Source organism: Meriones unguiculatus, chromosome 20 (assembly GCF_030254825.1).
Source record: "Meriones unguiculatus strain TT.TT164.6M chromosome 20, Bangor_MerUng_6.1, whole genome shotgun sequence".
NCBI classification, from domain to species: domain Eukaryota; kingdom Metazoa; phylum Chordata; class Mammalia; order Rodentia; family Muridae; genus Meriones; species Meriones unguiculatus.
In genome coordinates, this window is record NC_083367.1 from 21,041,274 (window position 1) to 21,065,154 (window position 23,881).

The 23,881-nt window shown below is 40.5% G+C and overlaps 1 protein-coding gene across 1 annotated transcript in view; it reads right to left on the reverse strand.

The window, feature by feature from the left end:
- Nucleotides 1–304: 304 nt before the first annotated feature.
- Pex7 (peroxisomal biogenesis factor 7) overlaps nt 305–23,881 on the reverse strand; it is a 63,231-nt gene continuing 39,654 nt past the window's right edge. The window contains exons 9-10 of the mRNA XM_021660835.2: nt 17,084–17,183; nt 305–752 (exon numbers count right to left, since the gene is read on the reverse strand). Coding sequence (XP_021516510.1) covers nt 684–752; nt 17,084–17,183 — 169 coding nt within the window. The 3' untranslated portion in view covers nt 305–683. The remainder of the gene's footprint in view (nt 753–17,083; nt 17,184–23,881) is intronic.

Below are 23,881 nucleotides of genomic sequence, written 5' to 3' on the forward strand. Positions count from 1 at the left end.
ACTGGGAAGAGAAGAGCAACTACGTTGTGGATACAGTGCCTGAGAGGATCTGAATATAAAATAAACCGTTAACTCACAGCGCTCTCTAGCTCACAGCACAGCTCTCCCTGAGAGAATTTCCCTCAGTGTATACGCCAGACACATGGTGATGATCATCACCCCGAGTAACTTAAATCTGTGTCAGAGCTCACATATGAACATCAGCTTTTTCTACATAAAATATAAAATTATATCCATACAAACAGTACATTTTAAAATGCAACCTCACTGAGATGACATAAATGAGAGCAAGAAACAAAGTCTATTTTGATTTTTATCAACAGTAGTGGTTATATTTTACATCCAAAATGACAAATTAAGAATGAAATATATTACTGCCCATGTAATCTACTAACCTCTCATATTTTAGTCCATTTTACAATACAGACATAACATTTTAATAGACATTACAAGATAAATCATAACAATTATTCTTTAGGATTCCAGAAAATATAGCTTATGTCCAGGCTTACAATATGATACAATGTCTTTATAAGCTGCCTCACAGCTGATTTTGATATAGTTTGAGAATTTTGAAATCTCAGTACATGTAAAGGCCTAACTTTTATCCTTTAGGTAGATAACATTTTGATATTAAGTTCATCAGTCTGTAACATCCCCGCTTCCGACTAGAGCAGCGTATCTTAACCAGGCACCGCGAGACAAACAGGGTCATAGATCTTTACGGTTTCATCCCAGGAGCAGTCGGCTACCTACAAAACACAAACAAAGTCAGAAAAACATGCGGAGCACAAAATTCACAGACAGCAACCAGTTCAAGTCCCGACCACTCAGCATGTAGGTCATCTACTCGTATCACACTTTTAAATAAAACCGACTGGGAGATGTTTCTGATTGGAAGCTATTTCCTCTTTTAAAAATATGCTTTGGTGATTGTTTCCAACTTATTCAAGTTGCTTGCATACTTCTACCATCACTGGTACAAAACCCCTTGCACCCGGAGACACTCTTGACACTTTCTAGCCTGAGAAATGAGACTATCTGTTCAACAGTTTAATATTTTTCTGGCAGTGAAGACATAGGGAGAGAACAATAAAGACCACCATGGAGCAATGTCTAGAGAGATTTGAAAACATGTCAGGAGGTATAAGCTGGGTGTGGCTCAATGAGGTCAGTCTGGAACACACTCTAGAGACCCTAAACACATGCCCATGGGCCAGTATCAAAAGACCTCATGGAGCCATGGCATCCCAACCAAATGCCCAGAGCTGAACCCAGCACTAAAGCCACAACCACTACAAACAGTCCCTCAAAAAAGGCAAACTGTCAAACATTACTTGCCTAACTTTAAAGTAAAAATTTTACACTGTAGGACACAAATATTAATTCTCTCCTAGGTGTGTGTTTTCAAATGTTGGGACTTTTGGGTGAACACTAAATATCACAGAGGAAAGATGCAAAGAAATGAGACTTAGATTTCTAATACACATTATCTATAAATTGTGAATCCCAATCCATTCTTCTTCTCCAATTTCCTATTTAGTAAGGATTTATGATAAATAACAAATATCAAGACCACCGAATGAGGAAATGTTCTTAACACTATACTTGAATAGTAACACAGAAAAGACCAAAATTTTAGTGAAAAGGGATTATAAATATATTAATCCAAATTAATGTAAATAATAATGCATTCATCTACCAATTACACCATTTATTAAGTTCTATAATCTGAAACATTTATAATAAGGTTTTAAAATCTGTATTTTGCTAAAAACAGAAAGAAAAACAAGGAAACCCCTGAGCCTCCACGGATGGTAGGGTGGTGGCCTGTAAGAAGGAAAAGGTATTGTACACATGGTTCTGGCGAAGCCTCTCATGAGTTACCACCAATACACCAATACCTGGATAGCTGCAGGAAGCACTGCTTTCCTCTAACCCAAGGACCGCAGTCACCAGACAGTTATCTTTTTACCGCATAGCATCTACCTGTGGCTAACCTAAAGACTATTTTTAAAAGGCTGACCAAAAGACAAACATTTAAAAGAAAAGTCTTCTAAAGTAAATACCATTGTTGAAGGGAGGGACAGCCAAACCCATTTGAGGAGTGGTATGGAAACCTAATACAGTAGAAGCTTCTTACAATATATGTATACACAAAGGCAATCTAAATGAAATCGCCAAATAACAGCAAAGACAAAGCCCCAACTGGGCATCTCTCATGACCAAATGAAGCTTCCAGTACCAGGAATGGGTTGCATCTAATTGAGACCTTAGCCAAAGGGCTCCATGGAAACCCCCAAACAACCTGGGTGGCTCTCCACACACCGACAGGAAAGCCTTATTGCTGAAGATAACACCTTCACAACTCACTGAACGTGGAGATGTGAAGCCTTCATCCCTACAATCTAGTATCTTTGGAATAGGCAGGTACCTGTACACTACCAAGGAGAAACACCCTAACCCAGCTACAAACCTTTCAGTCTACAATGGCTTCCTGCCCGCAAGATATTCCGGTGTAATAGGGGCACAAAACATATGGGAGTAGCTAACCAATATCTGATTTAAAGCCCACTCCATGAATCCCATACCTGCTCTGCTTGGGTGGCCAAGAACCCGAGACTAGATCGGCCAGACAAGAGGGGGAAAACAAATGCTATTGTTGTGCTAAAGGAAGGGAGCAATAAAATGACTCCTAGTGGCATTCTGCTGTACTCATAGATCTGTGCCTTGCTCATCCACTACCGGACAAGCTTCTTCCTGCAGCAGATGAGAGCAACCACAGAGAGCCACCGCCAGGCATTATTCAGGGTGAGAGACCTTGGGACACTCAGTCCTAAAAGGGGTGAAATTCCTCTCCTCAGGGCTCAGGGAACTCTGCAGAAGAGGAGGAGGAAAGAATGTAAGTCAGAGGGGATGGAGGACACTAAGGAATCAAGGCCTCCCAGACACAAAGGGCCGGTGCACATATGAACTCACAGAGACTCACAGAGACTGTGCAAGTACAGGGTCTGCACAGGGTCCCGAGTTGGTCTCATTACCCTAGCCTTGCACTCAACGTATGGTCACAGGATCAGCATCACTTAAAACTTAAAACCTCAACAGGTTTCAAACATCAGTTAGTGAAAAATGGTGTGTGCCACACAGGAAGCAGGGATCAATAATTTTAAAATTCTCAACTCCTGACCTCAACAATATAAACAAAGAACACTCCCCAGCTGTGCATTAAAACCCTCTGCAGACCTGCCTAACATGCAAGCACTGGAGACCTCAGATACAGAGCACAACATATAATAATTTTCTTAACTGGATTTTGGGCATTTAGGTAACACAGTTTGTTTGTTTGTTTGTTTTAGGAGAACTTTATTTGTATAACCTTTTTGTTGTTGACTAAAAGAAACTCAAATCTGGGAGCGAGGCATCACCACTCACATCTATAATGACATTGGTCAGCACTCAGGAGGTGAAGGCAGGAATATCAAGAGTTCAAGGGCATTCTCAGTTGCATACTGAGCTCAAGCCCAATTCTCATGCTATATTAAGAAGCTGTTTCAGAGTGCAGGGAATCATATGAAAGAAGGGGGGGTTAGTATGACCTGGAGAGGACAGGAACTCCACAAGGGCCAAATATAACAGGGACTGTTATGAGACTGTTTCTCCAACCAAGGACCATTTATGGATATAACCTAGAACCCCTGCTCGGATGAAGCCCATGGTAGCTCAGTATCCAAGTAAGTTCCCTAATAAGGGGAACAGGGAGTATTTCTGACATGAACTCAATGACTGGCTCTTTGACACCCCCACCCCCACCCCAGGGAGAAGCAGCCCTGCTAGGCCAAAGAGGAGGACATGGCAGCCAGTCCTGAAGATACCTGATAAGCTAGGGTAAGATGAAAGGGGAGAAGGACCTCCCCTATCAGTGGACTTGGAAAGGGGCAGGGAGCAGATAAGGGAGGGAGGGTGGGATTGGGAGGGAATGAGGGAGGGGGCTATGGCTGGAATACAAAGTAGATAACCTGTGATTAATATAAAAAAATAAAAATTATTAAAAAAAAGAACCTGTTTCAAACCAAACAAATCAAACTGTTGAAGTATATACCCCCCCAACAACCTCTAATTTTGGCAGAATTAATATATACTGGTGAGTGCTCTCTGTCACAAACAATTCCACATTTGGCTAGGGCTGAGGATCTGGCTTGCTTCCATGTATGTGGACCTATCTGCATTGCCCACGTGGCACGCCTGGGTTGGCTACCCAGAGGCTATTTAAGCTGTGGGCTGGCTTTCCCCGGGGTCAGATGATTGTTCAAGGTTCCTGAATAAACTGCATTGGAAAAAAAAAAAAAAGAGTTCTCTTCCTCCCCTGATGAAAAAGTAGCAACAGATGTCACTGATGTAATGGAAAACAACATATGCAATAGTTTCACTTAAAGTCCAAGTTTGGTAATAAAGGAAACAGTAGTCCCAGAGGCAGGAGGATTGTTCCACTCTGTCTTTAACAAAGTTAAAAAAAAAATAAAGCATGAAAATAAAAATAAAGCATGTCTTCTCACAACCTCCTCCCCTCCCCCCGCCTTTCCCAAAGCATTCCTAAACCAAGGTCTCTTCATCTTCCTGGTATTATTCTGCAAAAGCTAAATCCAGATTATGTACTCAGAGACATGGGGAAGCTATGCCAACTAATTAAGCTATAGTGACAATTGTTACTAATAATAATTTAAGTCATAACAAGTTAATGTTTTTATTTATATGAGGCTTATTATGTAACAATACTGTACCCTGAGGGGTTCTAACTGGCCTGTGGCAATTTGTATATTAACTCACACTGCCAAATAAAATGTATAATGATTTAGCAAACCCCAAACCAACAAAAACCAAAATCTGCTCTAGAGGAAACACCAGCTTCAGGTAGAGGTGAGCCCATCACGGGACTTGCACAGAGTGCCTGCCCCGTGACAGCCAGAGAACACAGGCACACACTGGATAGCAGACCCGTTCCTAACAGCACTCCTACACAGGCACCAACTGTCTGAGTCACACTTAAATGTGGAGGGTTAGCCAGAAAGCACGTGAAGGTGGCTGCTGGCCTGGGGACAGTGGGAACAGGGAAACGTCCTGGGCAGGGGGATAAAGAAGACTGCAAGAAGAGCCAAAACCTCCAGCTCTGACTAAGCAACTAATTTTCTGATGAAAAACTTAATGTTTGGACAGGAGACCTTCCGAATGTGCTTCAGGGTCTCTTGACGGTTGGCTGCCAAAGCATGTCTCCACTTGACCCAATTTCCATACAGGATGACTGTATGCGGCGATGCTGAAGAGCAAGGGCCTCCAGGTGTCACAGTCTCTGCTCAGGGGTTTCACGAGGAAACGTATTCCTCAGCCTGTCACCACTGAGGTGGTACACTCATCCCTTAGCGCCTGCGAACTTCCTTAAACTGAACCCCAAATACAAACTGCTTCGTAAGAACTCAGAATTGATATTATCAAAGCAAAATGGTGATTTGTGAAGATGCCCCATTTTTCTATTTAATGTAAAATTTGAAGAGAATACATTTCTGTCCAGGTAGTGAAAATACCTTAATGGTCTATGCCATGTAAGGTTTACTTTAATTATCTCTTACTCTTATACATTAATATAGATTTTTAGATTTAGAAATGTGTACGTTATAGAGGTAAGCAATACCCACTATTGCACTCAATGGGCAATTTCCTTAAAACACACAAAGAAGCAGAACAGAAATGATTATTTACCCAAACTAGCTAAATACAGCCATGGCATACACATCACAACATCACTACAGATAGAATGCCTGGGATCAATGACATTGACGAACACTTCACACTTCCGGTGTGCCAACTGCTAGGCAACCTACTACACAGACGCAAAGCACATGTGCTCAATAAAGAGTTTGTGACAAAAACTCATCGCCAGTGAATCAAACAAAATATCAGAGAACAGGGTTAGAGCTCATGATGACTCATAAGTTGACAGCACCAGCTACTCTTCTGGAGGATCCAGGTTCAATCCCCAGCACTATACAGCAGCTGACCACCATCTGAAACTCAAGTGCTCAGACACTCTCTCCTGGCCTCCGTGGGTACCAGGCACACATGTGGTCCACAGAAATACATGCAGGCAAAACATCCATATAAAGAAAATAAATACATAATTAGTTAATTAAAATGGGAGGGCATTTAATATTATTATGGTGCTATGGTTTCAGCTTGTAGATAATGAAGGCTGCACTGAAAATGGCAAATTGCTGGCCTGGAGAGACGGCTCAGAGGATAAGAGCACTGTCTGCTCTTCCAGAGGTCCTGAGTTCAATTCCCAGCAACCACCTGTAATGAATCTTGTGCTGTCTTCTGGTATGCAGGAGTAAATGCAGACAGAATACTGTATACATAATAAATAAATAAATCTTAAAAAAAAGAATGGCTTAAAAAATAAAATGGCAAACTGCAAACATATACATTAGGATGTGAATTTATATCTTTCATTTTATTAGTTACTAAAATTGTTTGCACATGCTACTGATATACATGCTACTGATATAGCAATTCATCTCAGAAAAGCTAATGTGGCCATTTGTGTAACAAAGAATCCATCAAGAGATTTACTTTACTGACAAGCTTTCTATTTCCTATTTATCATTATGCTATTTTCTCTCAATTTTGTGGGCTATTGCTTTTGCCTGTGGGAAATTTGCTCAATCTACTGCAATTAGCTACATGATAGGCGGCCTCCTTAGCAAAGATAAAGAGAACAGAAAGATGCAGAGAAAGGGACGTGGGGAAAAAAAATCCTAATGGCCAATTTACATTTTGAAAAGGCAGCTCCATGCCTGTTAGCATGTGGAGATGGCAGACCTTGGCTGTCAACCTGATGGGGTCTGTAATCAGTTAACATGGCAGTCATTCAGCACTTGCGAAGGACTTTCTTGATCAGACTACTTGAAGCAGGAAGAGCTACCCTGCATGTGTGCACTACCTTCTGCTGGCAGCCCAGGCTAAAGGAAAAGGAAGAGGGAAGGCTGTCTCTGCCTGCTGTCTCTGCCTGCTGTCTCTGCCTGCTGTCTTCACTCTGCTGGCAACCTCGCCCTGTTGCTGCTGCTTCCCTCTGCTGATAACAGAACCACCAGCCTCTTGGGGTTCCAACTGACACAGAAGACCAGCAGTCCAGGAGTCCTCAAGGCTTTCAGCACAAGACTGGGCAGGCTGAGACACCCAGCCTCCTGAGCTGTATGTTAATAATTATGGGATTAGTGCAAAAGTGAAGATAACCAACATACTCTGAAGAACTCTCTAGATTCATTCATTCATTCATTTGCTTTTTTATAGTATATACAACATAAATATCTAGTACTTCACATTATTCTATTATGTAACTTTTAGCATCAATATATATTTAAAAATTTAAAACAATTATTTCTAAATTAAAAAAAAACAAAGAAGGGAAGAAATGGAGAAGAGAATATATATCATCATGGGTGGTGAAAGGCAGAAATACTTTGTTACAGGGAGAGGTGGAGAACAGTGAGGGAACTTAGGAAAAGCAAATAATAAAATGTAATTGGTCTGCAACAGGGCTGCAAAGAAAAGTAAGAACCAGAATTAGGAAGAAACACAATTACAACAAATCTTGGAAACAAAAATCAAAAGTGCAGATTCTGTTCTAGAGATTACCTTTGGAGGTTTCTAGGCAAAGATGACATAAGGACAACTTGAACTGTGTGGATTTTCAAGTTAAGACTGGCCTGTTACACACTGTTAATACACTCCTAACAGCGGTAGGCAAGCACTAGTGCTGAACTGTTTAGTCCTCCTTAAAGTGCTAGGATTTCACCTGCTAGTATCCTGTGCTTACAGACACTGGTAAGGTAAAATCACAGATGTGATCCAAGCTGAATTTAAAGCATGTAAAGAAACAAACACATTTGGATGACTTCATAGGTTTCTACATTGGCTCACTGCTCAATCAATTGACCAGGTTAGGAACGCTCGACCAACAGAAACCACACACACAGATTACATGGTTCAGGTAATAGAGCAGTGGATCAAGAATCACCAGCATGGGGTTAAATGACAGCCCCAGGGTGAAGTTATATCTGAAGAGGAAGTTATAACTTATGAGAAAAACTGTGAATGTTGGAGAGCAGCTGTTTCTAGAAGGATGCTAAGAAAGAAACTGGATATACATTTAAAGACATGAGTTTGGGGCCAGTCTGGTCAATGAAGTGAGTCTAGGACAGCCTCGGCTACAGAGAAAACTTGTCTCGAAAAACCAAAAAGAAAAAAAAAAAGAAAAAAGAAAGAAAAGAGGCAGGAGAATGAAAACAAGACTAATCAAAAAGAGCAAGAACACCCAATATCACAAGAAGTGACAGAAGAGCTGAAAAGTGTGAGAAGATGCAGGGACACCAGCCATAAGCAGTACAGGACTCCTGCAGCCAAGCTCCCTGGTTGTGGGTGGGAACTAGGATTAGCAGGTGTGTTGTCCTGTTTTCTATCACGGTGACAGAGCACTGACCAAAAGCAACTTCAGGGAGGAAAGAGTTTATTTTAGCTTACAGCTTGTAGTCCAGCATGAAGGGAAGTCAGGGCAGAAGCTACAGCAGGAACCTGGGGGAAGCACCTGACACAAAGCACACAGAGAAATGCTGCTTACTGGCTTGCTCCCTGTGGCTTAGGTGGCCCGCTTTCTTACACCACCTGACCAGGAATAACCCTGCCTACAGTAGGCCGGGCCAAATCACATCAATCACTAATCAAAAAGGTGCCCTATAGACCTGCAGACAGGCAATCTGACTGAGGCATTTTCTTAACAGAGGTGCCTCCCAGATGACCCAAACACTAAGCAGGATGTTTATCAGGCTCTGGAGCTACCTTTCCAGTACTTTTTTCCACCACTGTAGAGACAGAGAACTTGTCAGCTCTCACAGGCTATTGGACATCCATGACTTCTTAGCTCCATCCAGGTGTTTATGCTCACTGGGTTTTGAAGTATGGAGACAGGTCCAACAGGACAGATTTCTGCTATTTGCTTCCCACATTCCCAACTCACTCAGGACATAGTCACTGGCTAGAACATCAGCTACCTCAAGGTGTACAAACTGGGGCGTTCCAAGAAGGTGATAAGAGCTGACTGGATCACAGACTACAGAGCTAAGCATGGACAGCAGAAGATCCTGGTAGGCAAAGAAGGGAAGCTACTAAAATGACAAGTTATGGTAGATATCTGACAATTGTCCAGTATAAATCATCTGAAAGACATGGGTCTCCAAGTTCAATGACCAACCCTTACCCTTGACACTCCAATTGTTGAGGATCAGGTAGCCACTCTGACACTCCATTGTTTACTTGGGATGGGTATATTTTTCATTTTAGTAGTTCTCTTTTGGGACAGGGCCTCATAATGTAATCTTGACTGGACTCATATTTGCATCAAATCTCCTGCTTCTCTGCCTCTGGAGTGCTAATGTTACAGGCATGTGTCACAGACACCTAGGTCATGTTTTTAACTCATTTGCTTGTTGGTTTGGAGGACTGAATACTAGACCTCATGTTTATGTGTACCTCACATACATTTTTTTAATTAGAAAGCTTATATTCATATTAAAAGTTTCAATCCTTAATAACTAAAAACCCAATATTTATATAACAGTTCTTTCTAGAGAGACCACAATCTTCCAAATGTAACTGCCTGAATTTTATCATGAGAAAATAGTTAATTTTTATTAACAATGTAGAGATGATAGATTGGAACTAATAATGTCCATGTTAAAATATCCTGAGGAAAGAAAGAAAGAAAGAACTGTGGAAGGAATGTGTGAAGAAAGATATATAAATTGCACTTGGCTTACTAAGTATCAATGAGCATTCAAACGCTCAGGACTAGCGCCACAGAGCACAAAGGATTTCTAAAGATAAATTAATATATAAAAGGAATTTCAGTTATATAAGTGGGTATATTATAGGCCAAGTATCATAGACCTCACAACAGAAAAGGGCTCTCCCATCTAGACATAATAAGGATAAAGGAAGAAAGAGAAAATGCAAGGACTGTATGAATCACGATCAGAGAGAAAACTATCAAAGAAAAATGTCTTAAGTGAAGGGAGCTAAGCTAGTTAACAAGGAAGACGAGGAGTATTTCTCAGCAATTATCCTTAAAGATCGACCCCAGACATTTATTTGTCAGATTTTAAACCTTTAAAGAGAAGATCTTAACACTCTGTCAAGAAGAAAGATGGTGTAAGAATGCCTTTGGACCTATTTTTTTCTGATCTTTAAAAATGGAAGACACTAAAAAGAACAAGGATTATAAATATGATAGATAACATCAGCAAGGTCCCACCACTGCTAAGATCACAAGATGGAGAGTTTTTTGGGTAGATATGGAAAGATACTAAGAGGTGAGAGGTATTTTCTAAGAGAATAAAATATGAACAAAGGGTAAAATTACATTGACTTGCAGTCAAAGAATTTGGCACATTAAGAGCCATCAAAACTGACTTCAGCCATCAAAACCCACCAATAGTGAACATAGGAACTTTACATTAACTACAAAATTCTTTCCAGCTCCTCAGTGCTCAACTCCACAGAGTGCTATGTGACTTTCAGAGTTAGTCCCAAGATGCCTTGCAGCTTTTGCATTTGCTGTCTTGGCAGCACATAATGGCTAGATGAAGCTGAGCTTCTCTGAAAGACTGATGAACTAGATGGCAACCAGACAAGTGTGAGTAAGGGCACCACAGGTCACCCTGCTCTATTTAAGTTGCCAATTGTCAGGGGCCATATGAGGGCTCCAGGTGAGACCAAACAAAGAACTGATGGGCCAATCGCTGACTCAAACCGGTGAGTAAATAGCATAGTTGTTTGAATTCACTAAGCTGTGGAGTAATTTAACCAGCAAAAGAGAACTGTTAGGATGACAAAGAGCAAGAGACAGAGAGACACATACACACGAAGAGCAGAGACACACACAGAGAGAGAGAGAGAGAGAGAGAGGATATAGAGAGAAAGAGACACACACCCAGAGAGAGACAGATACATGAAAAGCTTGCTTTACATCTTCCCTAGAAAGGAATTCAAATTTTACTTGGTAAAAATATAAATTTTAATAACAAACTATTTTGTGGGGCTGGGAGTGTGGCTCATTGGTAGAGTGCTTGCTCAGCATTTATGAGGCTCTAGGTTTGAACCCCAGCACTTGGGGAAAAAGAAAAACAACAGATGTATTATAACTCTACTGAAATTACATATGTAAAAAGGGGGATAAATACTGGTTGACATCATTGTCCTAGCTTGAAAGGAAAGAAAGTTTAGTGTCTACAACAAAGTATAAATAAAATGGAAACAAAAATTCTAAATTTATAGGGAAGATATGACAAGAACATGGCTGAAAATACAGAAAGTAACTGGTTCTTAAGACGCAGTGTTGGAAAAATCTTTTCTCCAAATGCAAAGTCTAATAGCTGAGAAGTCGTAACCTATCATACCTCTACAGCTTCTTCACATATCTCTTGGTTTTAATCTGCCTTTAACTGGAAGTGTGTAGACATCTATACCACACACAACTGTTGATATGACTGAGTTTAAGGGTTTTTACATACGAGATGAAATCATCTGTGTAAAGAGATCATTTTACTTTTCTTTTTAATGTAGATGTTTTTATTTCTTTAAAAAATTATATATATATATATATGTTGCATGTCCGAGTGTTTTGCCGGAGTGTATGCATATGTATCACATCACATGTAGACCTTCTTTAACAGTCAGAAGAGGACTGGGTCCCTGGAGCTAGTTATCGGTGTGAACCATCACAGCATGCTGGGACCCACATCAGATCCCCTTCAGGAGCAGCAAGTGCTCTTAACTCTGAGCCATTGTGCCAGCCGCACTGCTTTTTATTTCTTGTGCTTGAGTAATTCTTCTGGCTGAGACTTCCAAAAGCATTCTAAAGAGACACTGTAAGGTGGCATCCTCTGCCACGTGCCTGGTTAGAGAGGAACTTCTTTCAGTCTCTTATTAAGATATTGGCTACAATAGTGAGATAACTTTTTTTTTCGCAATTTCATCTTCCCTTAAAACTGTTGATCAACTAGCCCCCTTTCTCTACATTTCTTAAACGTTCCTATAGAGTTTATACATTTATGTTAAACTGTCACAATTACCCTCAGAAAATATAGCTTTAAATACAATCAGAAGAGTATCTCTTACAATCTTTCTAATTCCTCATATCCAAATTCTATTATTCTACATATCTTACTTTTCTTTACAAATTGTTTCCTATGCACAAGCCATATTCTGTTTACCAGATATCCCATTTAGATACATAAAATGATAGATATCTCAACCATTATTCTTTTTAAAAATGTGTATGTGTGTTCACAAACACATGGACATATATGTGGATGTACAATTGTATGCACACATGAGAGTCAGAGGATAAATTCAAGTATTGCTCCTTACTTTCCACTTCAGTTGAGACAGGGTCTCCTTCTCACTGTTGCATGGGCCAGGCTAGCTGACCAGAGAATTTCTGTAGACTCCTCTGTTTCTGACTCCCAGCTTGCTGTCAGAGGACTGGGATTACAGACACACAGTACACTTCTGGGTGTCCTTGGGTTCTGGGAATCTGAACTCGGCCCTCATTCTTGGATGGAAAATGCTTTCTGCAGTAGGTCATCCCCCAGCCTCTCAAGCATAACACTTAACTGCTTCTCTTTCAAGCTGCCTCCTCTTCCCCTAGCTCGCTAGATCAGATCACTGCCTTCCTTGCCCTCCAAGGGCCAATTCGGAAGAGTAGGAGGAAAACTTGACCCTTCTGGCCATTTTCATTAGTGATTGCTATGGTTCCTATCTTCAAAGTTTTAGACAGAACCATATGAAAGTCCCAGCATACATAATATAGTTCAATCTAATACATTAGGAATCTTTCCATCTCCAGGATTCTAACTCACCAATATCCTTTCTTCTAGGTTATTTCAAGAGATCTCAAGCTGGCTTTCTAGCTTTTTCACTTTTACCTACAATCTAATAGCCTATAGCTACCAGAATTGTCTTTCAAAGGCAAATCAGATTTTACCCATTTCTATCATTTTATGCCTTCAAACCTTCAATGTTTTTATAATATAGTTATTCTAGGTATTAAACACAGCATGGTCTATAAGCACTGTACAATCCAGCCTCACTCTCCATCTCATTCTGTAGGCTCTAGACACAATGCCACAATGCCTTTCTTGCTGTTTACAAGGTGGCCACCAAACAAGGAAGAAAACCTTCACCAGAAACTGACCCTGTTGGACCTTTAGCTGGGACTTCTGGTCTACCAATAATAAAGGACCTAGCCTGTGGTATTTTGTTTAGACAATCTGAATACATATTAACAGGAAAAAATGTAAAATTCTGTAAATTGTCTCATATTCAGTGTTTTTAAAATATGACAAGTAAATCCATATGAATTTTTTTATAATTTATTTACTTTTATTTTATGTGCATTAGTGTAAAGATGTCAGATCTCTGAAGTTACAGACAGTTGTGAGCTGCCATGTGGGTGCTGGGAATTGAACCTGGGTCCTTTGGAAGAGCAGACAGTGCTCTTAACCACTGAACCATCTCTCCAGCCCAAATTTTAATTCTAGTATTTAAAACAAATATTTTAAGTCAGAAAGATATCCATTCTTTCATGCTTTTGTGCTAACTACTCCCTTATCAAGGGTCTGTGCAAACTGTTATCATTGCTAGTTGACTTATTTTCTTTTTGTATCTTCAACATCTGCTCACTCAACCAGATCTTAGATAAGTTTCAGTTCCCATGCATCTCTTAAATCAAATCTCTATTCTGATTACACACCCTTCCCAGAACCTATCACAGTTACCCAATGGTCTAATTTAACTTACTAAATTCTTTACAGTGGCAGGAGACATTTGTTTTTATGCCTCCTCAAATTTCTCCAATCACTGCTTTCCACAAGGTTCGGCATATGAAAATACATGTTGAAGGAACATATGAGAAGAAGTACTCCTATCTCCAGGGTCTCATGTCTGGCACATCTGAATCATGGATTACAAGTTAATGATCCCTACTTCTCTACTCCTAGCTGCTCTTAACAGCAAGGAGTATACTTATTCCTTAGTATAAATGAAATTTGGTTAACCAAATGCTACTAACACTTATCAATTGCCAGGCTCCAGACAAACAGATGGCCTTGCAATAAAATCTCTTATTGTTTAAGGATGTATGTCCTGGTTGATTAATAAACCTCTGATCAGTCATTTTTAATAACCTGGTCTACAGGAGATCTAGGAAACACTGGCTATTTTTCAGGCTGGTATGAGGCATCACCATACCCAGGACAAAGAGGAGCTACAGACACTGTCACAGTCCTCTGATAGCCAGGGTCTCACAGAAGACAGGTAACGAAACTAGGTATCAATGGATTCTCAGTGTACATTTGGTATTGCTAGGTCTTAATGGTACATTATAGCCTTTTCAAAATTAGATAGCAAATAACTACAAGTATCTTCTCTAAAACCATCAATAAGAAAGGTTTCTCAGAAAAGGAGCTATATTTACACTAAAGACAATTCCATTTCATTTTCTTTTTTGATAGGTTATTAACCTAATTTAAAACAACTATTTTAGTGGTAATATGAATGTTCAAAAGCTTATTGGGACTATTTCAAACTTAGAATAGGCTGTGTGCTTACTTCAAGTTGTGTATACAGTAGTGAAAAGGGGGATTTTCTTTGTAACCTCTAAAATTTAGCACAAAAGCAAAACTATTTAATCAGCCTGAAATCCCCACATATTAGTGTTTTTATATTTTCACAGCCTGTGTTATCAAACACCTTATTACTCAACATATGATGGTGTTTCTGACCTGACCTTACAATTTATGGCACTAAAACAAGCTTTTAATGAACTCAGAAAAAATATTTCAAGTTCTCAAGAGGAGAGAAGAGGAAAATTACAAAGTTCATGGACTAAAACAGAAATGTTCTTCTGCTTTGTTCTCCATCTGAAGCCTCCAATTGGGTCTGGAGTGTGGAGATGAGGGAGGCAGTCCAGAGAGAAACAATCTGGATCTCAGTGTGTAGTGCTGAGACAAGGACTCACAGGCTCAGACTCCTGCCAAGCTCTGGGGATAGAATACCCCCTTTCAACAGCACAGGCTCTAAGAGCAACAATCAATAAATGGGACCTCATGAAACTGAAAAGCAAAGGACACTGTCCTCAAAACAAAACGACAGCCAACAGATTGGGAAAGGATCTTCACCAACCCTCTATCTGAGAGAGGGCTAATATCCAGAATATATAAAGAGCTAAAGAAGTTAAAGAGCAACAAATCGAGTAATCCAATTAAAAAATGGGGAACAGAGCTAAACAGAGAATTCTCTGCAGAGGAATATCGAATGGCAGAGAAACACTTAAAAGAAATGCTCAACGTCACTAGCCATTAGGGAAATACAAATCAAAACGACCCTGAGATTTCACCTTACAGCCATCAGAATGACCAAGATCAAAAACTCAAGTGACAACACATGCTGGAGAGGTTGTGGAGAAAGGGGAACCCTCCTCCACTGCTGGTGGGAATGTCAACTGGTATAACCACTCTGGAAATCAATGTGGTGCTTTCTCAGACAACTAGGAATAGAGCTTCCTCAAGATCCTGCCATACCACTCCTAGGCATATATCCAAAAGAGGCTCAAGTACACAATAAGGACATTTGCTCGACCATGTTTGTAGTAGCTTTATTTGTAATAGCCAGAAGCTGGAAACAACCCAGATGCCCCTCAACTGAAGAATGGATACAGAAATTGTGGTACATCTACACATGGAATATTACTCAGCAATGAAAAACAAGGAAATCATGAAATTTGCAGGTAAATGGTGGGATCTGGAAAGGATCATCCTGAGCGAGCTATCCCAGAAGCAGAAAGACAAACACGGTATATACTCACTCATATAGACATATAATATAGGATAAACCTACTAAAATCTGTACACCTAAAGAAACTAATCAAGAGTGAGGATTCTGGCTAAAATGCTCAATCCCCACTCTGAAAGGCAAAGAGGATAGACACTAGAAGAAGAAGAAAACAGGAAACAAGTTAGGAGCCTCCCACAGAGGGCCTCTGAAAGGCTCTACCCTGCAGACTATCAAAGCAGATGTTGAGACTCATGGCCAAACTTTGGGCAGAATGCAGGAAATCTTATGAAAGTAGTAGAAATAATAGTAAGAGCTGGAGAGGACAGGAGGTCCACAAGGAGAGCAGCAGAACCAAAAAACTTGAGCACACTCCAACCAGGTACCATGCATGGAGATAACCTAGAACCCCTGCACAGATGTAGCCCATGGCAGTTCAGTGTCCAAGTGGGTTCCATAGTAATGGGAACAGGGACTGCTTCTGACAAGAACTGATTGGCCTGCTCTTTGATCACCTCCCCTTAGCGGGGAGCAGCCTTACCAGGCCACAGAGGAAGACAATGCAGCCACTCCTGATGAGACCTAACAGACTATGATCAGAAGGAAGAAAAAGAAACCCTCCCCTACCAGTGCACTTGGGGAGGGGAGTGTGTGGAGAAGGGGGTGGAAGGAGGCATTGGGAGGGGAGGAGGGAAGGAACTAGAGGGGGGATACAAAGTAAATAAAGTATAATTTAAAAAAAAAAGAATACCCCCTTTCATCTTCCCCTTTCCTCTGCCTCAGGGAGAGGCCAAAGAAATCTAATTTAGTACTATACACATGACATCTTGAGGAAAGGTTCCTTCTCCTATTAGAGAATTCAAACCTTCCTTCCCTGCATTTCATTACCTAAGACCCTCAATGACAAACAAGATAGAGTGTCTTATAACAAACTATGACAAAGCACCTCAAAATGGCTTGGCAAACTTTTAAGAGGAAAGCTTTGAGTCACTTTTCTTCACACTCTATTCCTTGGCCTTTTAGCATTCATTTACATGTGAAGAAGGTCGTGTTAACTGAGTGAGAACACCCTAAGGGCCACCCATTCCCCGTGGAGAGCTAGATGTTAACTATACAGATAGAAAAACCATGAAATTGTACCAATTACCTCAGTGGGGTTCTGGAGACTTAGATCTAAGCCACAAGTAAACTCTGTATGATGTTCCACTGTTTCCAGAAGTGGATCAGGCTTTGAAAAATTCCAGAATCTGTGATGATAAAAAGAAAATGTGAGTGCTAAAACACTTCTATCAACAAGTATATATACGTCATAAACAAGATTTTATTACAACAGGCTCCACTAATTCATAAGTGCAGGCCCCACTACTGATTTACATAAGATAGCTAATGCAGAAAACATGTACTCCATTCTATTGAAAGGGTTAGGCTAACTTTGTAACCTGTATGTCTTCTAAAGCCTATAGTTTTGAGTTTTAGGTTCAGGTTAACCTAAAGCCTCTTAGTACCTTTCCAGAGAATGGAAAAATGTGACCCTATCTTCGAGGACAGATAGAAGAAAAAAAAAAAAAAGGCAAGCAAGCAATGACCTTCACTCAGCAAAAAGAAAAACTCCTGTCTTTGAGATAGCATTTCTTAGCAATGAACCCAGACTTCTTCTGAGTAGCTTTTGACCTGCAGCCAAAAGTCCGCAGCCCTAATCTTCAAGGATGAGCTAACTACCCCCACTTTAAATTGCAGCTGCATCCACACTTGGCAGGACTGGCCAAGCTTGAGCACCTAAGACTAACCAATTATCTTACTTTATAGCTTCCTCATCCAATCCTAAATTGCCAAAACTGCAACTTCAAATCTCCCGCAATTTTTCTTTTAAAAACCTAAAGGCTCCCGGTGCCACTCTTTGCTGACCGGCAGGGGTGACCCCATTGTTCAATGGTTAATAAACCTCTTGCTTTTGCAACGAGTCTTGGTCTGGGGGAGTTTCTGGGAAGGTAGCAATCTTGAACTCCTTAGCTGTGAGACCCCAGGTCTTACACTATTAGATCAAAGAACAAAGTAGAATTACAAATCTACCAAGTTAAAAAAAAATATTGTGTTTTTATTTTGATAGCTTATAAAATGGAAGCTTAAAAACTTTTTGGTTAGAAAAAAATTGTTAAAACTCTGCACGGCACTTGGGATGAGAAGCAGTATGCTTTCTTTCATAGGTATTTCTAAAAGCAATCATGTCTGGAAAATAAGAATACTGAATCAGACAAACTCCTAACAATTTGTGATTTTTAAATTCTATTTCATTTCTTAACAAGTAATATGAAAAGCACTTGGGTTTAATTTACATTTCAACAGCAATTTAAATTCTTTAAAATGAATCTCTTTTCTTGTGAATATCCCCATAAATTCTGAAACTCTCTTTTCAGGCATAGCCTTTCTTTGAGATTCCCCATCAATGTTGTTTCCAGAGTCAAGCCAATATTTTATATTCTACTTCTCTTTTATAAACCGAGGATGACAATATTTACCATAATACAGCTCTGATTTCTGTTCAGAAAAATTTTCTCTATTTTCAATACATAAAAAAGTACCTGTGCTGTCTAAAGCTTTCTCTGCTTAACATCTTCTTATTTACTCTAAACACACTATTAAAATGGCACATTCAGAATCCTAGGAATCATCTCGTAATTCAGCTTTCCTAATGATGTACAACATGGAGCACACTGAAGGCTGGGCTGTCCTTCTGAATGAGAGTAAACACACAGAACCAACAGTCACGGTTTGTTTAACCTGGTGGTATTATTTCCCTAATAAACACAGTGCTGGTTCTATTAAGTTTTGAAAAGGATTGTTGCTATGGATAATCTCCTGTGTGGGTAGCAGAGAGATACTGAACAAACAGCTCATTTATCTGATTACTAAGTGCTACAGAATAGTTAGGGAGAGGATTTTACTTTTGAAAATGTGTCTTTTCAAAATAAATTGAGGGTACAAGCCACAGACCTTCTCAGAAATGCTAATGGTAGTTTTCTTGTTTTTGCATACTTGTTCCTAGACAGTGAATTGTACCAAGATCAAATTTTCTGAATCTTAACGATGTTTATATAAGCAAAAGTAAACTTCTAATTGTACAGTTTGTTTCTAAAAACAAGTTACACATTGATTTACATCATTGGAGACAATAATCAGATGACTTTGCATATATCCAAAATGTTCCAACCATTCATAATGGTTTTTAAAATATGCATTTAGTATGACAAAAATGAGTTTAAGGAAAATTAAAGATAAGAAAGTAAGTTGGAACCCTGAATGAGATAATAAATAACAATATATCCCATAAAGTCATATGGACTTGACAGGGAGGAACTTCAAGATGCTAAGCTTTCTAGCAGCCACGAGGAAAGGAACACATCACCAAGCCATGGACTTGCTTCTACCAGCAAGTGCTTTGTGAAATTATAGACAAGTTTACATAATGACGTTGCTGAGACTTGTTCAATACACAAAGATGTGTCCCCAGCTGCCACTCGTCAGCCAGTGGCCTCACCCATCGGATCCTCAGTGGTCCACTGACATAGTCCAGGTGCTCACGCAGCTCTCTGGTCTCTGTGTGGACTTGGGCTTTATTTCAGTAGACTGGCTAAGCTAAATCTTCTTTATATAAATGGTAACAACTGGCTTCTTATATTACAAGTTTCCAAGGATAAGAAAGAGCAACAGCTTCCGGAAGACAATTTCTGTCACTGCTGTTGCGAGCCAGTTAAGGTGATGCTGCAGGAGAGCAAGAGCAAGCCTCCTGAAAATGAAAATGCCTGAAACAGGGACATGTGTGTAGAGAGATCCAAACATGTTTCAAGTGTGAGGCGGCTGAGAGACTTTAAAGAAGGCCATTCAGATGTGCTCAGTCTGCAACTACATGGGCTCTTAAGGCTTCCTAGTCACAGCCACTATAACTTCAGTAACATTGATCAAGTATTTGTGTGAGTTTATTAAAAACAAAAACTCAAACAAAATACATGTTAAAAGTTCCCAAAATGTCAGGTGTGGTGACGCACACCTGTAATCCCAGTACTCAGGAGTCAGAGGCAGGCAGATCTCCGTAAGTTCGAGGCCAGCCTGAGCTGTAAGTGAGTCCAGGACAGCCAAGGCTACACAAAGAAACCCTGTCTTGTAACACTACACACACACACACACACACACACACACACACACACAAGTTCCTACAAATTTAAAAAAAACTAAAATCCCAAAGTAAAACAGCAAAACAAGCAAGCTCCCACCACAAAAATATCTCAGAAGCATACATGAGCAACACTCGGGTGAAGATAAAGGGAAGACTATACAGTCCAGAGCAGCAAATGGGACAGTGACCAACTGTGAGAACATTGCTAAACATGCAGCTTCTATTCTCTTTTCTCTTCTACTTTTTTATTTCCTGTCAGTTTTTTGAGACAAAGTCTCATGTAGCCCAGGGTGGCTGGCTATGCACTGAAGGTAGCATCAGACTGCTGATCCTCCTGCTTTTGACAGGTGTGCTGTGTTGTACCCTACTTCTGAAGTTTCGGTTTTCTCAACCTCAAAAGAAACAGGAGCCAGGAAAGTTACACACACAAATACTATAATATAAAAATTACTTTTGGTATACTAAAATGTATCAAAAATCTCACAAGCTAAGTAAACTGAAAAAACAAACTAGGAGTATGCCAACAGACTATAATTTACTTTCAAATTGCAAATGGATTTTTAATAACAGAAGAAATGCTTATATCACTTCCCTTAATTCCTCTGCAATACCAGAAATACTTGTAATAGCAGCCATGGTGGATGTTCTAGTCTGTACACTTCGAGAATGGCCACACTCACTCCATTCAAGCTCCACCAGAGTTATGAGAGGCCAAGTGTGTGTGTCTTCAGGTTTCCTCATTGTACAATGACACAACAGCCTGCTCTTCCCTTGCAGTCTTCAACTGGACTCACCACATCAGAACAGGGCTGTTCTTTTCTGGTAGGAGTCAGCCCACAGACACCATTAACTGGGCAGATAAGGCATATTGTTTTCAAGTGAAATGCTTGTTTTAGTGCAGCATATATGCTATTTGGTGCCTTTTTGTCTCTTGGCTGATAAAATCACTGACTATTTAAGCTCTCTGATGGGAAGTAAATACTGAATAAGACTCCAGTGATTAAAAGATGACAGAACTGTAGAACATTTTTCATTTAAATTGTAGATCATATTACAAGTTACTTTTTGTCTTCTGACTCCTCAGTTCTTCGACAAAGCAATATAAAGCAGTACTAAGTAGAAGATCAAAACTGTTTCAGGAATTAAGCAGGAGCTACTTTGTTTCACTGAAATGTAATCTAAAATATCTAGAGTAACACCTTAGGCAACAGATGAATTTAGCAAAACCTTTAATGTAAAAAGGCTCATCCTTTCCCTGACAAAGACAGTCTGGGTTGGCCATCAGTTCTCTAGGACTCTTTGCTGCCACAAGAAAAAGGCAGGGACCTGTTTCGGCCAATTCAGTGTGCTCTACATCCATTAGTTGTAGATGTGTTTTCACAATTTTGAATAAGTGGCACCACCGTAACCTCCTCTGTATTGCTAAAAATGGCCACGTAGTCTCTAAAAGTCTCTAGCATAAAGAGCAGAAAATAGCACACTTCTTTCATATTCATTTATTATTTATCAACAATTTATAGGTCCTACTACATAGCACCATATAGGTCCTACCTAGGCCAAAAGAGCATGGCTCAGCTTTCCTGTGGCTCATAGGTCAATGGAGTAGACTGACAGACTGTCTCCGCTTTTCTTTTTGCCAAAGTAGAACGAGGAGGTTCAGAGGTTGGGCATGCGTTTAGGACTCACAGGAGGTCAGGTTCTCCAGCAATGAGAACAGTAAATAAGGGAGGTAAAAGCATCAAAAGACACATGGCGGCAACACTGGCACGCAGCTCCCAACCCAACAACGTGGCATTATGTAGGAATCACCACCAGAGGAAGTAACAATGAGCTTGGATCTGAAGGCCAAGAATTAATCAGGCAGAAAGCAGAAGGAAGGGCGGCTCTTCCTGGACCAGCAGCAGCCTGGCAGTGGTGACAGGAGCAAAGAAAGAAGCCTAGAACAGGGAAAGGGGAGGTTGACACCAGAATCCAGCAGGGTCAGATTATCTCTTGTGGCCCCGGCTGACACTAAACTAAACTGTGCAGGGCTCATTTGGGGACAGAAATGATGAAAAAATGATGGATTGGAGATATATTTACGTAGAATAAATGGGACGATTAATGGAACAAAGGAATTCAGGATGATGCCCATGTCTCTCAGTTATATGGATTAATCTGCAGATCTATCATCCTCTGGTGCCCTCTAAGCCCCTTGAATTGAGGGACAGTCTTTGTATTTCTTGCATGTATAAAAGTGTCTGAGACGGACTGGGCATATGGTCAAGTGAGAGCACTAAACTAGCATGTCAAAGACCCTGGGTTCAGTACCAAGCACTGAAAAACAAAGTATCTGCTCCACAAACAACCAAAGAATGCTCATGAATAAATGAAAAAAATAAGTCACCACACTGAGCACATGACAGGTAACAAAAGCCAACCTCACACACAGAGTCCCAAATGGACAAGGATTCATTACCTCAGTCATTCAGAAAAGGGAAGAATCCCTCAGATCCATTCCGGAAAATTCTGAATGAGTGGCATCGAGGAAAAGTTTCTCTTAGGAAATGCTGGTGCCCAGTGAACTAAATTTAGGAACCACCATCTAAAACAATGCTTCTTGAATATACTCCAGCAGATACAGAAGTGTTAAATTCTCCCTTAGACCAACAGCACTTTCAGGAAGAAAGAAAAGCCAACAGTGCAGTGATTCTTAACCACGGCAAAACTGAATGAATGAGTCCCTGCTGTAGGCCTGTCATGTAAAATACAGGCCAAACTCTATGCTGGGTGGGAGGCATTACCAACAACTGGATGGCTGATTTCTAAACCAGTAGTTTTCAAACTTAAACTCACATCAGAGTCACCTGGAGGACTTACTAAATTCAAAATCTCTGGAACTACCCAAGAATTTGTGCAAAAAGCAAGTCCCAAGTGATACACAGACACCTGGCACAGGGTGGGACTGTGGGACCACTGCCCCAAGGCTGCACGGGTGAGAGTCCAGTCACACCCTGTCCACTCCGGAGAAACTGCGGAGGGCCAGACTCGTGAGAGACAGAGATCCAGAGGGGAAGTAACCCTGCTACTTCATGTAAATTACCTTTGCAAACTATAAACAAGGCTGCTTTCTTCTAGATTACTACTAGAGAGCAATGAAACACACTGTCTGCTCCTCCTTCCTAGTAATAAACCAATAAAGATGACCCAGGACTGAGGTTTCCACTTTATCTTCAGCAAGATTACTCATTTAGCACAGTCTGGATGGTGCTTTCAGGTTATTTTATAGACTGGAGTCTGGGGAAACAGCTTAATCAGTTAACTGCTTACCATGCAAGCATGAGGACCCGCGTTCCATCCCCAGCACCCATGTAAAAAGTCAGGCATGGTGCTGTGTGTGTATAACCAGCCCCCAAGAAAACAAGACAGGAGGCTCAACAGCAGCCAGTCCAGCCTAATCCAGGGACCAGGTCTCTCTGAGAGATCCTGTCTCAATAAACGAAGCACACAGTTTCTATGGAAAGGAACACGTGCATGCGCACACGTGCACGCGCAAACACACGCACGCACACACACGCACACACACACACACACACACACACACACACAAAACTGCTTTTAATCATTACCCACATTTCAAGGTACAGACAGATATAAGTTCATTTCACAGTAAGGGGAATAGGCTAAGGAAAATCTTGCGTTCCGTGACACCATATCTAATGAACAGCAGCCCCAAAGCATACATTCTACTCATATCATGCCCACTGCCTTTTCTAATCAATGAACTGAGGTCAG